This window comes from Terrapene carolina, unplaced genomic scaffold, assembly GCF_002925995.2.
Source record: "Terrapene carolina triunguis isolate 2854851 unplaced genomic scaffold, T_m_triunguis-2.0 Scaffold132, whole genome shotgun sequence".
Taxonomy (NCBI): domain Eukaryota; kingdom Metazoa; phylum Chordata; order Testudines; family Emydidae; genus Terrapene; species Terrapene triunguis.
In genome coordinates, this window is record NW_020664483.1 from 18377387 (window position 1) to 18399026 (window position 21640).

The 21640-nt window shown below is 43.7% G+C and overlaps 1 protein-coding gene across 1 annotated transcript; it reads left to right on the forward strand.

Moving 5' to 3' along the window:
* Positions 1 to 4054: 4054 nt before the first annotated feature.
* On the forward strand, positions 4055 to 20572 carry CCT4 (chaperonin containing TCP1 subunit 4). Its single transcript, XM_026653234.2, has 14 exons — positions 4055 to 4329; positions 6490 to 6542; positions 7714 to 7803; positions 8571 to 8679; positions 11268 to 11410; positions 13541 to 13662; positions 13773 to 13905; positions 14906 to 15045; positions 15411 to 15507; positions 15928 to 16038; positions 16504 to 16634; positions 16771 to 17005; positions 19401 to 19514; positions 19895 to 20572. Exons 1-14 carry the CDS (start codon positions 4209 to 4211, stop codon positions 19907 to 19909), a joined length of 1614 nt encoding a protein of 537 aa, XP_026509019.1. The 5' UTR covers positions 4055 to 4208; the 3' UTR covers positions 19910 to 20572.
* The last annotated feature ends 1068 nt before the right edge of the window (positions 20573 to 21640 follow it).

The following is a 21640-nucleotide window of genomic DNA, read 5'->3' on the forward strand; positions in this document are numbered from 1 at the left end:
AGGAGGAGGCCTGAGCGCAGTGGCGGTTCCCGTGTCTCCACACGTGCCTGTGGGGATCACTCACCGCATAGCAAGTGGGGCTCACGCGGGCAAGGCTTGGGTGCAGCAAGACCCCGACCCCCCCATCAGGGCCAATAGGGGGCCTGCTGCCGGCCCAGGTCTGCCTCCGGGTGGGTCCTATGGGTGGCGTTGCTCCCTGCCTGCCCAGACCCTGTTGTGCTTCCCCCATCACCTGCCCTCCAACTTCATCGGGGCACAGCCTCGCTGCTAGGGCTGTCACGGAGGTTGGTGGGGCAGTTCCCTAGAGAAGCCGATTTAGACATGTACAGCTGCCAGGCTGGGATAGCGCTGCTGGAACAGGCCAGGGTGAACAGGAGCCAGCCTACCACGTGGTGCTGCTATGAAAAGGGCTGATATCACTCCCAGGTGTTTTAGCAGGCATGTTGAATGTAGGACATGTCCTGCTCTATTGGCAGCCAGCTGCAGTACTATGTCTGATTCTGTGTGCCACACTGTAGGACAGATGTGGATAAATTGGAGAGTCCAGAGGAGAGCAACAAAAATGATAAAAGGTTTAGAAAACCTGACCTATGAGAAAAGGTTAAAACACTGGACATGTTTAGTCCTTGCTCCACAGCTTTATGGAGTTTAGATGCTCCAACAGCTTCATGGAGTTTCAAATAGGCCCAGTGTGTCTATTGTCCTCCTTTGGTCATTTAAAATTCATATATTTAGTTTTAGATCTAAAAAAGAGCCACTGTGGCTTAACAACAGTGTAAAAGAAGCAGTGAGAGATAAAAAGACTTCCTTTAAAAAGCAGAAGTCAAATCCTAGTGAGGCAAATAGAAAGGAGCATAAACACTGCCAAATTAAGTGTAAAAATTTAATAAGAAAAGCCAAAGAGGAGTTTGAAGAACGGCTAGCCAAAAACTCCAAAGGTAATAACAAAATGTTTTTTAAGTACATCAGAAGCAGGAAGCCTGCTAACCAACCAGTGGGGCCCCTTGATGGTCGAGATACAAAAGGAGCGCTTAAAGACGATAAAGTCATTGCGGAGAAACTAAATGGATTCTTTGCTTCTTTCTTCACAGCTGAGGATGTTAGGGAGATTCCCAAACCTGAACGGCTTTTGTAGGTGACAAATCTGAGGAACTGTCACAGATTGAAGTGTCACTAGAGGAGGTTTTGGAATTAATTGATAAACTTAACATTAACAAGTCACCGGGACCAGATGGCATTCACCCAAGAGTTCTGAAAGAACTCAAATGTGAAGTTGCGGAACTATTAACTAAGGTTTGTAACCTGTCCTTTAAATCGGCTTCTGTACCCAATGACTGGAAGTTAGCTAATGTAACACCAATATTTAAAAAGGGCTCTAGAGGTGATCCCGGCAATTACAGACCGATAAGTCGGTACCAGGCAAATTAATCAAAACAATAGTAAAGAATAAAATTGTCACATACATAGAAAAACATAAACTGTTGAGCAATAGTCAACATGGTTTCTGTAAAGGGAAATCGTGTCTTACTAATCTATTAGAGTTCTTTGAAGGGGTCAACAAACATGTGGACAAGAGGGATCCAGTGGACATAGGGTACTTAGATTTCCAGAAAGCCTTTGACAAGGTCCCTCACCAAAGGCTCTTACGTAAATTAAGCTGTCATGGGATAAAAGGAACGGTCCTTTCATGGATTGAGAACTGGTTAAAAGACAGGGAACAAAGGGTAGGAATTAATGGTAAATTCTCAGAATGGAGAGGGGTAACTAGTGGTGTTCCCCAAGGGTCAGTCCTTGGACCAATCCTATTCAACTTATTCATAAATGATCTGGAGAAAGGGGTAAACAGTGAGGTGGCAAAGTTTGCAGATGATACTAAACTACTCAAGATAGTTAAGACCAAAGCAGACTGTGAGGAACTTCAAAAAGATCTCACAAAACTAGTGATTGGGCAACAAAATGGCAAATGAAATTTAATGTGGATAAATGTAAAGTAATGCACATTGGAAAAAATAACCCCAACTATACATACAATATGATGGGGGCTAATTTAGCTACAAGTCAGGAAAAAGATCTTGGAGTCATAGTGGATAGTTCTCTGAAGAGGTCCACGCAGTGTGCAAAGGCGGTCAAAAAAGCAAACAGGATGTTAGGAATCATTAAAAAGGGGATAGAGAATAAGACTGAGAATATATTATTGCCCTTATATAAATCGATGGTATGCCCACATCTCGAATCCTGCGTACAGATGTGGTCTCCTCATCTCAAAAAAGATATACTGGCACTAGAAAAGGTTCAGAAAAGGGCAACTAAAATGATTAGGGGTTTGGAACAGGTCCCATATGAGGAGAGATTAAAGAGGCTAGGACTCTTCAGGTTGGAAAAGAGGAGACTAAGGGGGGATATGATAGAGGTATATAAAATCATGAGAGATGTGGAGAAAGTGGATAAGGAAAAGTTATTTACTTATTCCCATAATACAAGAACTAGCAGTCACCAAATGAAATTAATAGGCAGCAGGTTTAAAACAAATAAAAGGAAGTTCTTCTTCACACAGTGCACAGTCAACCTGTGGAACTCCTTGCCTGAGGAGGTTGTGAAGGCTAGGACTATAACAGCATTTAAAAGAAAACTGGATAAATTCATGGTGGTTAAGTCCATTAATGGCTATTAGCCAGGATGGGTAAGGAATGGTGTCCCTAGCCTCTGTTTGTCAGAGGATGGAGATGGATGGCAGGAGAGAGATCACTTGATCATTGCTTGTTAGGTCCATTCCCTCTGGGGCACCTGGCATTGGCCACTGTCGGTAGACAGGATACTGGGCTAGATGGACCTTTGGTCTGACCCGGTATGGCCGTTCTTATGTTCTTAGGTCACATGCCTGCTCCTAGTCATGTGCCCTATCGCAAATTGCACATATGGCCTCATGGCAACAGACAAGGGAGCCCCAGGATCAGGAAAGGACTTGGCTTTCTGCACTTGTTAGATGGAAAAGCCTGAGAGAGATATCTGCAGGGACCAGGAGCTGGTTGTGAGGGAAGCGTCAGCTGGGGAGAGAGATGATGCCTCCATGGGATGGTGATACTGTTATGGGTTGCTTTGCATCTTCGTTAATGGAAGTCCTGAGTGGAGCTGCGTTGTTGTACGGAAGGGGATTCCACCTTTCCTGGCTGGTGGATTGGTTATAATCCCCAGCATATAGTGAGATATTGTGCTCTGTGGATAATTGAGGGTACATTTTTACTTAAATGTATATTTTAGACAGGGCATCTAGGGTGCCCAGAGTCTGGGAACCCCTGATGCACAGTCTTTGCTGTAGATGTACTACAAAAATAAATCTCAGTTGCTGCAGTCCACCTATTGCGTATGGGAATTCAGTGGGGTTTGGGAAAACTTACTGCGGTGGTTGAGTGTGTGCAGAACTGGGGCCTAAGACTGTAACCTCCTCGAGGCAGGGCTCTGCAGCGGGTCCTTGTTCCCGCCAGTACTAACGGTCACCGCCAGCAAGCAGCGCCAGTTCTGCGGCCCGAGCGAGGCTGCCACAGCCAGGGAAGGGTGCGGGCTCAGCATTGCAACGGCAAGTGCGAGAGCAGCACTCCGCTCGGCCACCCGCGGGGGCAGGAGGACTCCAAGCTGCAGCTTCCGGGAGAGGCGCTGCCCCGTGCCCGTGGGTCCATGCCCCGCCCCCCGGGATAGCCTCGGAACGGACCGATCCGCCCAGCACCGACCAGGCTCGGCCGCTTCTGACTCCTGACAGACCGTCCCTCCCAGTCCCGCTCCGCACGGACCAGTCTCGGGCCGCTCCTGAGAGATCCCCCTCCAGCCCCGCCCACTCCGCACGAGCCGCTCCTTCTGAGGGCAGGGCCGGCAGCCGGCTGACTGTGCTCGCTGGAACGTAGCCGACTTGGAGTTTCCGTTGCTAGCAGCGAAAGCCCCGCCTCGCAAGATGGCTGCGCCAGCCCCACCCATCACCTCGCGCAGACATTGCCTTCGGCCCCGGCCGACAAGCGCGCGCGGGAGAGGCGGTCCCCAATGACGTCACGCGCCGCTCCAGCCCGGCCCCTCCCCCCTTTCTCTTGTCGGCCCTGAAGTGCGGGGAGGCTGAGGCGGCGCCTTCTGGAAGCTTCGCGGCGGGGATCGTTAGTGCGGGTGGGCCAGGCCGATCCGTCTCCATCCAGAGCGTAGAAGCAGCGGGGCGCGGAGGAGTCGCCATGCCGGAGAACGCGGGGCCCAGAGCTTTCACGGGCGGCAACGGGGGCCGCAAAAGAAGCGCCTATCAGGACCGGGACAAGCCCGCGCAGATCCGCTTCAGCAACATCTCCGCAGGCAAAGGTGCGCCCCGCCCGGGGAGGCTGTAGCGGGGCTGGGGTAGGGGAAGAGCGGCCTGGGCCGGGGGAGGCAGTACCGGAGCTGGGGAGGGAGCGGCTCGGCCTGCGGGGGAGGGGGGGCGAGGCGAGGCGAAGGAAGGGGACTGAGGAAATCTCCCCCCCCCCGCTCACGGCGGAGGGGGGGAGGGTCTCTGGGGAGCGGCTCGCTCAGGCTCGCTCGCTGTCCTTTTCCTTCTCCTGCCTCTGTGCGGGGAATAGGAGGACGCGGCAGCTTCTTCCGAAAGTCGCTGATCCCCCTCAGCCCCGGGGGCGGGGGCTCCATCACACGGACCCTGCCCCTCCCCCGCTGGCGGGGCCAGGCGCCTTTATTGCGAGCGGATTCTGGAGCAGTCGGGGCCCTCCGCTGTCAGGCTGGCTCAGCGCTCCCCAGGCGTTTGAACGTACCCAATGATAGAGCAAAACTGAACTGCGGTTTTCCCGTTCATGTGGGCCTGAGCGCTTCAGGCACAGCCGCTGGGCCAGTTCTTCCCTTTAGTGAACACAGCATGGGCCGTTTGTGTTGGGAAGAGTCTTCTCCCCACCCCGCTATACTTGTTCCTTTTTTCTTTCCGCTAGTGTGGTGTTTTATTTAAATGTAACTGTTATGGTGCCAGGACCAGAAGCTGGTGGGGGGAAAAGCCTGTAGGTGGCAATTGATACAAGCCCTGGTCAAAATACCTGGAGAAAAGGCATCGTAACCCACTATCAGACCAGTGAAACCATTCAGCGTTTTTAAGCCTGTGTGGCATGTAATGTCATTAGTACCCCCATTGGATTTTAAAATACTTCATTCAAATCATCAGCTGTTGATTGTGTTTATTACGTCCCAGGGTCTGGTCTACGCTACAAAGTTCTGTCAGCAAAAGTTATGCTGCTTTAATTAAAAGCACTGTGGCATGTCCACACTAGCTGCTTGTGTTGGCAGAGCGTCATACTAACAGCTGTGGCATCTACACAGAGAGCAGTGCACTGTGGTAGCTATCCCACTGTGCAACTGGTCGCAGGGTGCTTTGGGAAGGGTTTGCAATGCCTCTGGGGGCAGGTACAGCTTCACATGATCCCTGTTTCTCAATCCCATGGTTCCAGGGGCGTCCTAGTGGATTGTCAGCTGCTTTTTCAATGGAAGTGTGTAGGGAGAGGAGAGTGGTGTGTCTGGGGCAGGGGAGACAGCAGGCTGGCTGACCTATCCTGGGGGACGGGGACCCCCTGCATCAGCCCCACCTCTGCTCTGCACAGCTGTCCGAAGCAGCTCCTTCTGCCCGCCTATGGTTCTGATTCCCTCTGAGCTCTTCCACAGCCTCCTCAGCTGCTAGGAGCAGCTCTGTGAGCTCTCCCTGCTGAGGAATGTCAAAGCAGCACAGCAGTCTGCCCCATCTCCCCCCCCCCCATTCCCACCCCCCCTTGCTCCCTGCAGCAGCAGTCTGCCTACTCTGTGTTCCTAGTGCAGGGCAGAACAGGAACATTCCATGCTAATGATTTGCTCTTTGTTCCCCAAATGCAGCAGCATGCTCAGCTGTCAGATACTTCCCAGAGCTTTGAAAGGGGAGGAGTGCATGCCTGCAGGGCAGCAAAGATCAAAACAGTGAGCAGAGCGGTCAGGGCAGGCATTGTGGGATACTGGCAGAAGCCAGTTATGTGGACAAAACAAACAGCAGTGTCTACACTAATGCTTTGTCGCTTTAACTTTGCGGCAAAAAACTTTATGCTTTCTCGTTGAGGTGGCTTTAATTTGTCGGCAAGACAGCAGAGTTTTGCCGCCAAAATAGCTTTGTAGTGTGTACACCCCTGTTTTATAGGCAAAAGGCAGCTTTTGATGACAAAACTTTGTAGTGTAGACAAGGCCCAGGTGTTAGAATCAACCATGAATGCCATACACTTTATTTTTTCCGAAGTGTATTTATGCTATATGAGTAAGTTTTTCAGACTTTTAATAAACCAGTAAGACTTTTAATAAAGTGGAACTAAATGGCTCCATGTGAGAGTTTGTCCTTTTCTGGACAGAAGAACTGATTATATTCAGACTGTTGTAGTTTTTGTAAATTTCCTTAGCATTTACCAGTTTTAATTTAAAGCTGAATGTCAGTGATTGTTGCATAAAAGCATCTCATTTTCACTCCCTCTTCAGCGGTTGCTGATGCTATTAGAACAAGCCTTGGACCAAAAGGAATGGATAAAATGGTAAGCTTTGAGACAAGTGACTAATTATTTTTAAAACCAATTATAAATACTTTAGCAAACTTCAAAGTTTTTTTACAAGAATAGTTTCCTTTTGGTTTTTTGTATTTGCTAATCATCAAGATAACTTCTAGTTACATGAATATGTATTGATGATTGTTGTTGGAAAAGGCAATACATTGAAACTTTAATAGTAGTAAGAAGTCCTTTGGTTTAAAGGGAACATCAAATATTTTATGGATCTTAATGTTAAAAAATGTCTTCTGCATCTAAGGTCATAAGTAAGGCTACGTTTTAGTCATGGGTATTTTTAGTAAAAGTCATGGACAGGTCACAGGCAGTAAACAAAAATTCATGGCCTGTGACCCGTCCATGATTTCTACTATATACCCCTGACTAAATCTTGGGGGGCTGGAGCAAGCTCCCTACCCGGCTCCATGCCTCCCCAGAAGCGGTAACATCCGCTTCACTCAGCTCCTAGGTGGAGGGGTGACCAGGCAGCTCTGCACGCTGCCTCTGCCCCAAGCAATGGCTCTGCAGCTCCCATTGGCTGGGAACTGCGGCCAGTAGGGGCGGTGGCAGCAGTGCACAGAGCTGTCTGGCGACGCAGGGCCGGCTCCAGCGTTTTTGCCGCCCCAAGCAGAAAAAAACACAAAAACAACAAAACCTGCGATCGGCGGCAGCTCTACCACCACCGCTTCATTCTTCGTCGGTAATTCGGCAGCAGGTTCTTCCCTCCAAGAGGGAGTGAGGGACCCGCCGCCGAAGAGCCGGCCGTGCCGCCCGTTCCCATTGGCCGCCCCAAGCACCTGCTTGCTGCGCTGGTGCCTGGAGCCGGCCTTGTGGCAACGCTTCCGCCTAGGGGCTGAGAGAGGGGAATGTCGCAGCTTCTAGGGAGCCCCCCAGGTAAGCATTGCCCAGAGCCTGCCTCGTCCTGTCCCATGCCCCACCCCCTGACCCCTCCCACACCCAAACTCCTGCTTCTGCTGGGGGATGGGGGCAGGGTGGCCGATACTGCCCCAGCAGCGTCTGGTGCGACTGGCCCAGGGGCTGCCCGAGCTGCTCAGGCAGTTCCCTGTCCAGGCGCACCGGCCACTGCAGAAGTCATGGAATCCGTGACCTCCTTGACAAACTGTCAGCCTTAGTTATAAGTATGTTGTGGGTTTTTTTTCAGATTCAAGATGGTAAAGGAGATGTGACAATTACAAATGACGGTGCAACTATTCTGAAACAAATGCAGGTTCTACATCCTGCAGCCAAAATGGTAAATAACTTTTAATTTCAGCCTGTAAACCAGTATATCCCAACCTGGTTGGCAGAAAAATCTAAGGAGGTACCAGATTAATTCAGGGTGTTCATGGAGCTGAGGAGAGGATAAATGTGGTTCTGGAAAGCTGCAGGGCACTAAAGAACACTGGTGTTGCGGCACAGCAAGTCTGCAATGCACTGAAGTTCTGGCCTTGATGCTCTTTACATGGGATGTTGGGGGTGGGGACAGCCTAAAAATCCAAACTTCAAATGATGATTTGGGTGTAATGCAATAATTAAGCTTTATGTACTCTGCACAACAGTGGTTTATGGGAGGATTCTTAGATTCTGATTAACTGACAGTAAACTGGGCATCTTTACTCTAATCCCTGTCATAATGTCATGGGTTAAAGTTATACCTTGGGACAAGGAGATGTTGGTAACATTACCTGTATAAATGAGCAGTGTTGCTGGTCAGTCAAGAAGCAAGGAATTTCCTGCTGTATGGACCTCACAGGACAGTTGATACCTGTGTATAAGCAATACAGGACATAAGTGGGATAAAATATGTATTTGTACCTTTTATAATCATGGGAAAATATATATATGCACAAAATTAAGGAGAACCAATCTGTATATTTAAAGTTAATAAGTAAAACCACTCTTTAAGCAATCCCCACTGGAATATTAAATATTTTTCCTTCTTAATTAAGTACCAGTGGTGCATAAAAGTAACTGGTTCCAATAAGTCATGTCACACGTTCTCAAACTGTCTTCATTTAGTTGGTAGAGCTGTCCAAGGCACAAGATATTGAGGCTGGTGATGGCACCACATCTGTCGTTGTCATTGCTGGTGCTCTCTTGGATGCCTGTTCCAGACTTCTTCAGAAGGGTACGTTTTACTGGTGGCTTTAATAAAAAGGGAAAAGGGAAGATGCCTGGAAGAGTTAATTATATATAACTGAATTTTAATAAGATTGGTTTTTGGTTAATGAAAGTCCATTAATTGTATAACTTCTTACTTTTCAAATCAGTGTTTTACCACTAACTCAAAAGAGCTTTGTTTCTGTACTTGTTAATGTCTTATTTCTGGTGGCAATCTCAAATCATTTAGCTTCATGTTTTTGAGATTGAATCTGCTTCCAGTATTACGGTTCAAGTATAGTTATTGAAATGCTGAGATACGTTATTATCTATAAAAAATTTCATATTTCACCCATTACGAACTAATGTGGTATGAAGAAATTAACCCACAATTTGGAGCTAGGAACTCTTGCTGGGCTTTGAGCAGATCACCTGGTCTTTATTTTTTGTAAAATAGGGATATTTATTTCACAGGACTATTGAGAGGATTGATGTTTGTAAAAGGCTTGGAATGTGTAAAGCAGTATAAATTCTTGTGAGCACTAGCAGTTCTGCTGTACCAATCAGTGAGGCTAACAGCATGCCAGCAGCAACCAGATGCTGTGTGAAGAAGCCAGAAGGGGCTGAACAGAACAGTTTATATTCCTTGCTTCAACGGATTGTTTTTATTTTAAATTTCCCTATTTTTTTTTTTTAAAGGCTTGCTTTTCAAACAAAAAAAACTTAAATCGAAAAAAGCTTGCCTCAAGTAGGGATTGATCTCTCCCTCTGTAAACAAGGCAGTCATGCAGTGCCTCTCTGCCACAACAGTGCTCATGCTGGTCAACTCACAGGGCAGGAGAGCCCTGTCAGCTCTTAACCCTACTATCATAAAAGTATAGTAGGCACATGAGAAGTAGTCCACTTATACTGGTGCTGAACAGTGGAATGGTCTGCAAGGCAAGTCACTTTATTAAATAAGCACATTGGAATTATCAAAGGGGGATACTTATAAGTAGTCACCTATATTAAGGCAGAACTAACTGTCAGACCTGAAGCGAACTGCATTACTGTCTGAGAGGAAGGATGTAGTTAAAACATTGGACTGGGACTTGAGAGATCTGGGTTCAGTTCCCAGTTTTTGCCATGACTTTGTGTGACCATGGGCAAGTCACTTGAATCTCTTTGTGCCCCAGTTCCACATGTATAAATTGGGGAATGTTGGTACTTCCTTACCTCAGTGGTAAATTCGCTAATGACTATGAAGCACAGGGATACTGTGTTGATGGGAAGGCCATATAAATATCTGAATAGATCAAATATACCAAAAGTACATGACTCTGTGTATAAATCTATTAAATATAACCTAGCCTACTAGTATCTCTAGGTAATACTTGGATATCTCTCTGTAAAATTTTGACATAAATTTGTGTGCAATACCCAGATAGTTATCACCTTGAAACCTTTGAAACGGGGGAGAAATTACCATAGAACAGTAAAAAGGATCCCAATCAAAATCTGTTTTCAAGCTCGGTAATATTGAGTTTGCATGTTAGTGGGCAATTATAGCAGCGATTTCCAACCTTGTCTTACACCCACCCACTCCCCCTTTGTGCTTGACATCTGGACTTATTACCAATATACCCTTACACCATCCCCTGCAGTTATTGCCTTATCTTGCCAGTTTCTATCCTCTTCTTCCCCCCCCCTTCTCTTCCTATTTTTCCATTCTCATTTTTGTTCATCCTGCCTCGTTTCTTGTCCCACCTCCCAAAGGCTCTGCTCTCTTTTCTTCCCCCTTTGCTGCTGCCAGCTGCCCATTCTCTCTAAACCTTCTCCCGCTGCTGGTGCTAGCCAGCAATACTGTCTGCAGCCCGTCTGTTGCTATAGAAGCAAGAAGTATGGTTTACAGAAAGCATGTGTGTAACACCAAGAGCAGAAGTAGGGGATGTGCAGCTGGTATTGGCAGCCAAAGCAGCTCTTTGTGACAAGGCAAAGGGATATTGGGTGCGTCCTAAAGTCGTCTGGAAAACCCCTTTGGGGGTGATGGGGCACCATAAAGAACAACTGTTAAGGTTACTTAGGTCTGAACCCCGTTTTGTTCGTAAAAATTTTACAAACATAATGTGAATATATTTGTTTTCATGACACTCTTAAAGCTGATGAATACAGTTTTGTGGGATGTAAGTATTTGGGCTTCAAACACTTCAGGGAGATAATGAGAATTAATAAGTAAAACTGAGACTAGTTCACTTTCATTATTCAAGTAGAGAAAACTACAAATAATAAAACTGTTTCTGTTGAAATGTTAGTTTTAGATAATTTATCACTATCCGTCCAAAAATCAAAGGGTATTGTACGAACATAAGAATGGCCCTACTGGGTCAGACCAAAGGTCCATCTAGCCCAGTATCCTGTCTTCCGACAGCGGCCAGTGCCAGGTGCCCCAGAGGGAATGAACAGCACAGGTAATCATCAAGTGATCCATCTCCTGTTGCTCATTCCCAGTTTCTGGCAAAAGTTGAAGCTGGGATGAGATTGTAAGTGGAATGAACCAGCTTCTAAAATTTTAAGAAAATCAAATGGTAAAGTTAAGTGAACAATTAGTCTGAAAACTTGAATTTAAACTTCTAATAGGAATCCATCCCACCATCATTTCGGAGTCATTCCAGAAAGCTTTGGATAAGAGTACTGAAGTCTTGACCGACATGGGACAGCCAGTTGAACTAAGCGACAGAGAAACCTTGCTAAATAGTGCAACTACTTCACTGAATTCAAAGGTAGTAATTATCCAGTTAGTGGGGGTGGATGGGGGGGTTTTCTACGTAAATTAACTATAATGTGTGTTCATGGGTATTGTTTTACACATTTTCCCACTCTTTGTATGTCATTTGTCCCTTTGTTCTATATTTTTATAGTGTTTAGCAAAATGAATTCTCTAGGTGCTACCATAATAAAAACAATAAATACTGATCTTTTAAATCCAGTAATTCATCCATTTATTAGCTGAATTCAGATCTTCTTTGAACTAGACTGTTTTCTTTGTACTGAATTTTTTGGTGTGGTTATATTATTGTTTCATATGTACCAGATTAATTGGGACAATAGATAATTTCAATAACTGTTCCTGGTCGTCTAGAGCATGCTGACTTTTCATGATGCTGCAATTGATTGATGCTGACAGAACAAAGTCTCAAGTTGCAGTGGGAGAGGTTTAGGTTGGATATTAGGAAAACCTTTTTCACTACGAGGGTGGTGAAGCACTGGAATGGGTTACCTAGGGAGGTGGTGAACTCTCCTTCCTTAGAGGTTTTTAAGGTCAGGCTTGACAAAGCCCTGGCTGGGATGATTTAGTTGGGAATTGGTCCTGCTTTGAGCAGGGGGTTGGACCAGATGACCTCCTGAGGTCCCTTCCAACCCTGATATTCTATGATTCGCATTAACTTGCAACCTAAAAATTTAACTGAATTTAATCATTTCAGTCTGAAATTTTTATCTACTATATTTAGGTAACTCCTAAGATTACTAAAACTGAAAGAAGAGTGAAAAAAATTGTCCTCTCTTTCAGCTGGCTTACTTTGGGCATTTAATGTCATCTTGTGTGTAGTCCATTACACTATTTCCTCTGTTCGTGTGGGTTTTTCACACTGCAGTGGGGAGAAACTTTTTTTAAACCGTCATTTTAAGCGCCTAACTCCCCAAATTGTCAGGGAAAGCTCCCAAAAGCAGCTTACTTCTATTCCCTAAAAAGATGAGATTTCAAGTTTACTATGCCTTTAAATGCAAAGACTATGAAGACACAATTTTCATGTAGTTCTATTACACTTTTGAATCAAAAGTTTACTTTAAAAATGTTTCCTCCATATCTGAATAATATTGCAGTTGATTACAAGCTTTACCTACCATACCTGCTCTCTGACCCTGTTTGCAAAATCCAGGCCGTTCTTCTATGTCAAGTTAAATGTTTTCTTATTTGCTTTTTTAATGGGGGAGGGGAGATCCAGAGGTCATGACATCCCCTGATCAGCACAGAGAAGGGGCCTGTGTGCACAGATCTCACCCTTCTATTGTGGAAGTGATGTTGGTTGCCTTTGTGGCACAATCCGTCTCCTTCCTGGGACCCTGCAGAGAGCTTTCTGACACCAGAATCTATACAGGGGGAAGGGGTTTGGGAGGGTCCACATCGGGCAGCAGAGGAGATGTATACATGGGTCACTTCCCCCATGGGTCCTGTAGAGTCTATGCAAAAAAGAATAATACGGACCCAGGCTGTACTTCCTTTTCTCTACAAGTCACTGTGCATTGGGGAATTCATTTTAAAGGCATCTCCTCGGGATGACTGAAGACAAGAAGGGGTCTTCCTCCAACAGAAAAATGTGGGGCAGAGCTCTGAGGTTCCCTTCAATCTTCTGTCTGTATGCCAGGTCGCAATACCACTCACTCAAATTTGGTCCTGCCACCCCCACCATGATGTGGGGTGGACAAGCCAAATTCAAGTGGTATTGCGACCCCATGAGTAAGTGGGAAGGCTTGCTGTACCCTCTATAAAGTTTGATGTGCCTACCCCCCAATTGAGAACCACTGTGCTAGGCCTGAGCATAGTTTTTACCACAGAAGCAATTGTCCTACCTTTTGTTGGTAACCCAGCATGTACGAGTAATACTACAGTAATAAATTACTTATTGGAAGGGAAAAAATGAAGAAATCAGATTTCATTTTCAAACTATATAGGGTTATAAACACAAAAGAAAAGCAATGAGATTATGAATGCCTTGCTAGTGTAATTTTGAAATTGGTATTATCTTAATTTTGGTTATGCCACTAAGTTGCATTATTTTTCAGAGTTGGGTAAAATTTTGTAAGTGTTCTTCCTCACACTAAGTTTATTTATCTTAATTAAATCCCTTTAGGTTGTATCTCAGTACTCTAGTCTCCTTTCTCCAATGAGTGTGGATGCAGTGATGAAGGTGATTGATCCAACTACAGCTAGCGGTGTAGATCTGAGAGACATTAAAATTGTTAAAAAGCTTGGGTAAGTAGCAATCCATATCTAGCAATTCTGTTAATTAAAGTAACTTGTCCAACTTTTAAAAATTGCTTCCCTAAAACATTAATTTCATGTTTTACTACTCTTGTTTCCAGTGGAACAATTGATGATTGTGAACTGGTTGAAGGACTAGTCCTCACTCAGAAGCTGGCGAATACTGGTGTAACTAGAGTGGAAAAAGCCAAGATTGGTCTCATTCAGTTTTGCTTGTCTGCTCCAAAGACTGATGTGAGTTAGCCTGATCCTGCTGGATTTAATATCATCTTTGTGCATGGGGATTTACATGTAATTCAGACAATGAAGGAAAAAAAATACTCCTTAAGGGCTTGTCATCACTGAAGAAGCCATCGCAGTAATTCAGTCGGCTTTTGGTGTCCACGCTACCCTCTTTCTGCTGGTGGTGCGCATCCTCATCAGGAGCACTTGCACTGACTGAAGTGGGGCACTGACAGCCGTGTGGGGCTCACAGCACTAGCCCCCCACCTACCGGCGGGATGACAGTCTGAGCTGTGAGCCTGGCATCAGTTTCATGGCGCTGTCTGGCTCAGAGCAGCAGGTCAGGGCTCAGCCCCGCACTGGGCTCACAGCTCAGGCTGTCACCCCAGTGTGGGGGCTCCAGCTGTGAGCCTGGCACCCGGCTGACAGCTGCGGGAGGGCCAGCTTAGTCCAGCATTGAGCCTGCCAGCAGTGAAATTAACATTCTTGTCAGTTTCGTGTGAGCTCAGCAGCCGTGAAACTGACAAGAATGACAGCCACAGCCCAAGTAAGTTGCGTCGCCCTAACTACAGGAACATAAGTGCTATGTCTCTTGTGGAGGTGGAGTTATGATGTCAGTTAGCAGGCCATTTACTTTGGCGGAAGCAGCATTCTAGTGTAGACGCTGACATAATTACGTCAATGTAAACTGCCTTATGTCAACTTAACTCTAGTGTAGACCAAGCCTAAGTCTGTTATCGGTCATACACAACTTTCCTGTTCCACAAATTATATCAGAACCCCATTAGTCTTAAACTTATCATGTAGTAGTAAAAGGTTGTAACTTAAAACCACAAGTCCTTGTATTGGAACATTAAAATGTGTGTAGATGCAATGGTGTATTCAGTCTTGTTTGCCTTATATCACAACTGCATTGAATTATAAAAACAGCATGAACAACAAGAAATGTACTTAAATTTGAGCTTAAATTCAGTAATTTTTGAAGACATTAAATATTTTTCTCTTTTAATAGATGGACAACCAGATCGTTGTTTCTGACTATGCTCAAATGGACAGAGTATTGCGTGAAGAGAGAGCCTACATTCTAAACTTAGTTAAACAAATTAAAAAGGCTGGATGCAATGTGCTGCTCATTCAGAAGTCTATTCTACGGTATGCCAACTGCCTGAAAAAATAACACTTCTGATTACTAAGTAACTATTAGAGTAAAGCATCAGTACTCTTCATAAGCTGAAGCTGAATTGTAACACTAACATCAAAGGGAAATGTCAAAAACTGGTTGCTTCCGAAGCCCCTGTACTTTCAGTGAGCATGCAAGTTCTGTCACACACCCTCTGAACAATTAACATATCTCCCACTTCACAATTTTTATGTTGTTTTTTATAAGCCAATACTGAAATTCTTCAGAGGATTTTTATTACTATGACACAAATCCTAATTATAACTAGTAATCACATGCTAGCAATATTGGTTTTATAGTGTTGTGCATTCACTTTTTAAACTGCCTTTGATTTTAGGGATGCTCTTAGTGATCTAGCGCTACATTTCTTGAACAAAATGAAGATCATGGTGATTAAAGATATTGAAAGAGAAGACATTGAATTTATATGTAAGGTAAGGAAGTGTTTTGTTTAAATAGCTGTGCTGAAGGATATCTATACCCTGTCACTACTATATAACTTAAATGGACCATAACACCTTGTTTTATTGTTTTGTGAACACTTCCCCCCCCACCCACCCCCACCCACCCACGCACATCCTCTTCCCCTCTCTCCGTGTGTGTGTGTGTGTGTTGGGGGGAGGAGGGGAAGTGTTCACAAAACGTATGAATAAACAGGATAAATATCTCCAAAAGACTTAACTATACTCTCATTCCATTTTATCTCCAAGAAAATTAGCAAATGGTCAGGCTCTGGGGGCGGGGGGAGTAGGCCGTCTATATTAAAGCAGTTATGAACCAACTATAATGTATAGAAAAGTACACTAAGCTGTATGTTTTGCCTGTTTAATTTGTGGTTTAACTTGTTCCTGTAGACAATTGGAACCAAGCCAGTTGCTCACATTGATCAATTCATTGCTGATACGTTGGGATCTGCTGAATTGGCAGAGGAGGTCAACCTAAATGGTTCTGGGAAGCTAATAAAGGTAAGGAACAGAAATAAACATCGTTCCTTGCTGATTATAAGATAATATAATTTTAAGGGGTGGTACCTCAAAACTTGCCTGTTCTAGAAATGAATGAGAGCTGTAACTTTTAGATTTTTTCTGTAGTATGCAACAGTATTTGCTTCTATTATCATTTGTATTACTGTAGCACAGAGGACCCCCTAGTCATGGACCCCTCATTGTGCTAGATGCTGCGCAAATGCAAAACAAAAAGACAGTCCCTGGCCAAGTAGGCTTACTTGATGGTATTGACTTTGAAAACTTAGTGTGGTTTACCAGAGCTCAATCTCTGTTAGGTAATTGAATATGTCAAGTCTCAGGCCTTAATCCAGTATAACTTTCATTCCCTGCTAATGGGTAATGTCCCAGATTTTAAGTTTCCTTAAGGTTTTTTTTTTTTTTTTCTTTTTTTTTGTGTGGTCCAACTATGTTTTTATGTTCTAGATTACAGGCTGTGCAAGCCCTGGAAAAACTGTTACAATTGTGGTACGTGGATCCAACAAACTAGTGATGGAAGAAGCTGAGCGTTCAATTCATGATGCTCTGTGTGTCATACGTTGTTTAGTAAAAAAAAGGTAATGCTTTCTATTATGTAGTGGCTTCATATACCAATAATACAGTAAACTGTAACCACTTAAACATTTGTCAAAGGCCACAGCTTGTATTTTTTTAATCGAATTTTACTTTTTTTTTTTTTTTATTTCCCCCCAGAGCTCTAATTGCGGGAGGTGGAGCACCAGAGATCGAATTAGCACTGCGCTTGAATGAGTATGCTCGCACTTTGAGTGGTATGGACTCATACTGTGTCCGTGCATATGGAGATGCAATGGAAGTCATCCCATCTACACTGGCTGAAAATGCAGGGCTTAACCCTATTTCTACTGTAACAGAGCTGAGAAACAGACATGCACAAGGAGAGAAAACAGCAGGCATTAATATCAGAAAGGTAATATACAAAAGGATTATACATCTGTGATGGTAAATTAAAATGTTCAGTTCTTTTTGAGGAAAAATACTTGAGAATAAAGACAGCTAAAGGTTGCCCAAGTTGTAGCCCAAAACTGTCCTCCGTCAACCTCCCATATCATTGCAACATAACAATTGAGCATTTTCATGGTCTGAGACGCCAAATAACCAGTGCTTTTAAAAATTGACTAATTAGAAGAACTAATGTGTGACGGGTTGGATCACAGAAACCCCCTTGGCAGCTGCCACCTAATGTACCCAGACTACTTTTATTCCTGTTTTCCCTGCCAGCTCAGGACTCCAGCACCCTGTCTTGCTGAGCCAGACACTCCCATCTGCTCCAACAGAGACCCAGGGTGTGAATCACTTGTCCCAAAGCTGCAAGTTTACCTGAAAACAGCTCACAAAAGTGTGCTTGTCTTAAGCACTCAGATGCCCAACTCCCAATGGGGTCTAAACCCAAATAAATCCATTTTACCCTGCATAAAGCTTATGCAGGGCAAACTCATAAATTGTTCGCCCTCTAACACTGATAGAGATGCACAGTTGTTTGCTCCCCCAGGTATTAATACATACTCTGAGTTAATGAATAAACAGTGATTTTATTAAATACAGAAAGTAGGATTTAAGTGGTTCCAAGTAGTAACAGACAGATCAAAGTAAGTCACCAAGTAAAATAAAATGCGCAAATCTATGTCTAATCAAACTAAATACAGATAAGTTCCTCACCAGTTCCAGAATGCTCCCTTTTACAGGCTAATCTTTTAGCCTGGGTCCAGCAATCACTCACACCCCCTGTAGTTACTTGAAGGAAACTGGAACAAAGAACAGTATCCTTGGGGGGTGGAGAGGCTCCTTCCTTAGCCAGCTGAAGACAAAATGGAGGGGTCTCCCATGGGTTTAAATAGACTTTCTCTTGTGGGTGGGGCCCCCCCTTCTCCCCGTCCCCCACTCCTATGCAAAGTCCAGCTCCAAGATGGAGTTCTGGAGTCACCTGGGCAAGTCACATGTCCTTGCATGACTCAGTCTTTACAGGCCGAAGCCATTGTCCACATGGTATCTTGTATGTCTCCAGGAAGACTTTTTATGTGGATTGGAGCATTCCAAGATGCATTGTTCCCCAAGTGTTTCCTGATCAGGTACTTAACCGTGCGAATTCCTTCCTAAAGAAGCTGACCAAATGCCTCACAAAGCTTACTTAAAAACCAAGCAAGCATACAGCCCATATTCTTAACCTCAAGTAGAAAATGATATATATGTACAAATAGGATGAATAGATAGAGTAGACCATAACCTTTACGGAGATATGTTACATGGCACAGGCAGCACAAAACATATTCCAGTTATGTCATACATACATTTATAAGCACTCCTCCCCCCATAAAGCCTTATGGGGTACACTGTCACAAACTGGTTAGAAGTCTTTTCAGAAATGTTTTTTGATGGTAAATGCCCTTTTTGCAAAAATTAAATTTTTCAGTTTTGTTGGGAAAATTGAAATGATGATTTCTAAGTAGGCTGCCTGGGATCTGCAGGGAGGCAAAGCAACCCAGCTCTCCACCTCCCCTGCAGCCTGGATGCCTCTCTTCTTGTCATCTTCCAGATGGGCAGCCAACAAGCCAAAAAATTCTGTGTTCTCCTGAAATGGAATTTTTCAGAATTTCTGTCCCATGAGAAATTTCAAGGTTTTTACTTTTTGTCCTAAATGGGACAATATTTTGTTCCAAAAACATCAATTTTCCATGGGTTAGAAATCGTATTTTCTAGCCATCTTTGCTAGTTATTAATGCATTTGTCTGCTAAAAGTCTCAGGTGCACTCAGAAAATCCTGGTGTGTGTGCGTGTGTGCGCGTGTGTTCGGAGAGAGGATGAGTTCCAGATTCTGCCATGACATCCAGTGCAATGCTACTTTCAGTAGTTCGGGGTGTTTTTTTTTTTTTTTTTTTATCCTTAAGAACTAGAGGTATCATTTTTTTTAAAAAAAATAAACATTTTTAGATGCATGAGCACAGGATGTAGCCACCAGGGAAAATATCTGCTCAGTCCGCTGCTGTGAGCTGGCCTATTTTTTGACACCCTCCCCTTTGCTTCCTTAGTAGCTTGGAGTGTCTAGCTTCTTGCCTGAGCATTGGAAACTATGCATTGGGTGGGCATAGCTTCACAAGTATCTGGTGTTGAGTGGATTTCCTGAGTATTGCGACATAAATTTTATACCACAGCATTCCTGCTGGGGACTGAAGGGTTCCAATGAACTGTATATGGCCATCTGCTAATACAGTATTTTTTTCTTTAAACTGTGGTAGGCAGGGGGGCTACTGGGGATGATTTGTGGCATCTGCTTTATACAAACTGAGGATACAATTCTGGTTCTGTAGGGTGGAATTTCCAATATCCTGGAGGAGTTGGTGGTCCAGCCTCTGTTGGTGTCTCTCAGTGCTCTGACACTAGCTACAGAAACTGTCCGCAGTATTCTTAAGATTGATGATGTGGTAAGTAATATTTTTGATTGATTATTACTTTCATGTTCTGTTTAATGTTATATTACAGTGCTGCGAATAAGATATATCCCTTATGTTAAGGATTTATATTTAAAGTAAATATTTTACCATTATTGAATTTCATACCCTTATATTCCTAGGAGTTGTATGCCATTTACATGTAATTCAGCAGTCTTCTGATAACTGAAACTATGAAAAATGAAACAATCCTTGTGGGAAAACAGTAACCAAAACCAAGTAATGGTAATTACAGCAGCCAGCTTAAAGTACAGAATACAAAAGGATTCTATATGGAGTGGTATCTTTAAAGTGAGGGATGTTGATAATTGTTTCCCATCCACATACCTGATCATGTTAACTTATCTTTGCAGGTGAACACTCGATAAGGTGACTAAAGGAAATGGCAGTACCGGCGAGAGAACCACGGCATAGTTTGGAGTATGGTTTCTTCACAGAATCCCTATGTCACGCATTCTGCTAAAACCCACTTAAGTTTATGTACTTTTATCAACTTAATTTAATAAAATCTCTGGTTTCAAGAGGCAAACTTTGTTTGTAAATGAAAGTGCAGTATTCTATAACTGAAACTTTGCATTAAAAACTCTCACCAGAGTAGTACTAAAATAAATTAAAATTTTACCACTTTTGCTCTGTATTAATCATGCACATTCATTCACACTAATCCTGTTTTGATAAGTAAGAAATCTTCAGTGCAAGTTGTTAGCTTCTGTAATATCTAGTTTGAAATAATTCTTACTATGGAATCTTAGCAGTAACTGCACTACCTCAGATGTATTTTCTCCAAAAGTTGTCCAAAATAGAGTAATATTTCCTATCCAGAAAGCCCGACTAACCTCCATCCTCTCTTACCCAGGCAGTTGCTACAGCCACTAGGGTGTATGGCAAGTATAGGATTGTACTGTGCCCTATAATTTCAAATGTACATTTCTTTCTGCAAATGTCTCTTCATCCATTAATGCCTATATACAAGTGTATTTCCTCTCAGTCCACAGCCCTTCAATAAACTTCATTGTAGTTCAGCTACCTGGGACAATGTCTTCTAGCTTTTAATTGCTAAAGTTTCCTTCATTAACTGCAAATGGAAATATTTACTAGTTGAGATTCTTTAACAATAAGTTTCAGGGCCATATTCTAGTGTCTGGTCATTAGTTGCCATGGTAGCTTGGTAATAAACCTGCCAAACACAGCCTAATACAGGATTGAAAAGCTGATCTAATCTTGTAAATACCAATTTAGATATTTTCTGTCTAATTTTTCATGTTTTGACCTTATGGAAATATGCTGCCAAAACCAATCCCATACTGACTATACAGGACTTTGTTCAATCTTAGACTTCTTAATATTAAACACCTTTTTTTGATGTAGGTGCTCAACAGTTGATAAATATACCAAGCATCAATTCTTGGTTTCTGATATCCCCATTCAGCAAATAATGTAAATCAATAAGCCAGCTTCCATATTTGATAGTTATTAAATGACGGGGGTAGTAATTAGTTACACAAATGGACTATTACCCACATTATCATAGTGCAGCATGATATAGGACAGGGGTAGGCAACCTATGGCACGCGTGCCGAAGGCGGCACACGAGCTGATTTTCAGTGGCACTCACACTGCCCGGGTCCTGGCCACCGGTCCGGGGGGCTCTGCATTTTAATTTAATTTTAAATAACGCTTCTTAAACATTTTTAAAACCTTATTTACTTTACATACAACAATAGTTTAGTTATATATTATAGACTTATAGAAAGAGACCTTCTACAAACATTAAAATGTATTACTGGCACATGAAACCTTAATTTAGAGTGAATAAATGAAGACTCGGCACACCACTTCTGAAAGGTTGCCGACCCCTGATATAGGAAGATGCTTCTGACTCCTGTGGAATAGCAGCAGTGTATTAACTGGTGTACAATCTCTTCTAAGAAAACAATAATGTAGCTGGATTTTAGTCCTCACTAATCATTCAACTGGTCTTTCTACGGTATCCCTCTCAGTGCTTCCTGCCTGCTGTGGATTGGATATTTTGTGGCGGCTGGAGGCGCTGGGGTGGAGGGGAGTGGAGCGAGGGCACAGCATGCTCGGGGGAGGGGTGG

Bases quoted from the DNA above. Each gene is read 5' to 3' on its own strand.
- CCT4 (XM_026653234.2), top strand. From the start codon at position 4,209: ATGCCGGAGAACGCGGGGCCCAGAGCTTTCACGGGCGGCAACGGGGGC. The intron at 8,680-11,267 runs GTACGTTTTACT...AACTTCTAATAG, and splicing joins TTCCAGACTTCTTCAGAAGG to GAATCCATCCCACCATCATT. The intron at 16,039-16,503 runs GTAAGGAACAGA...TTTATGTTCTAG, and splicing joins GTTCTGGGAAGCTAATAAAG to ATTACAGGCTGTGCAAGCCC.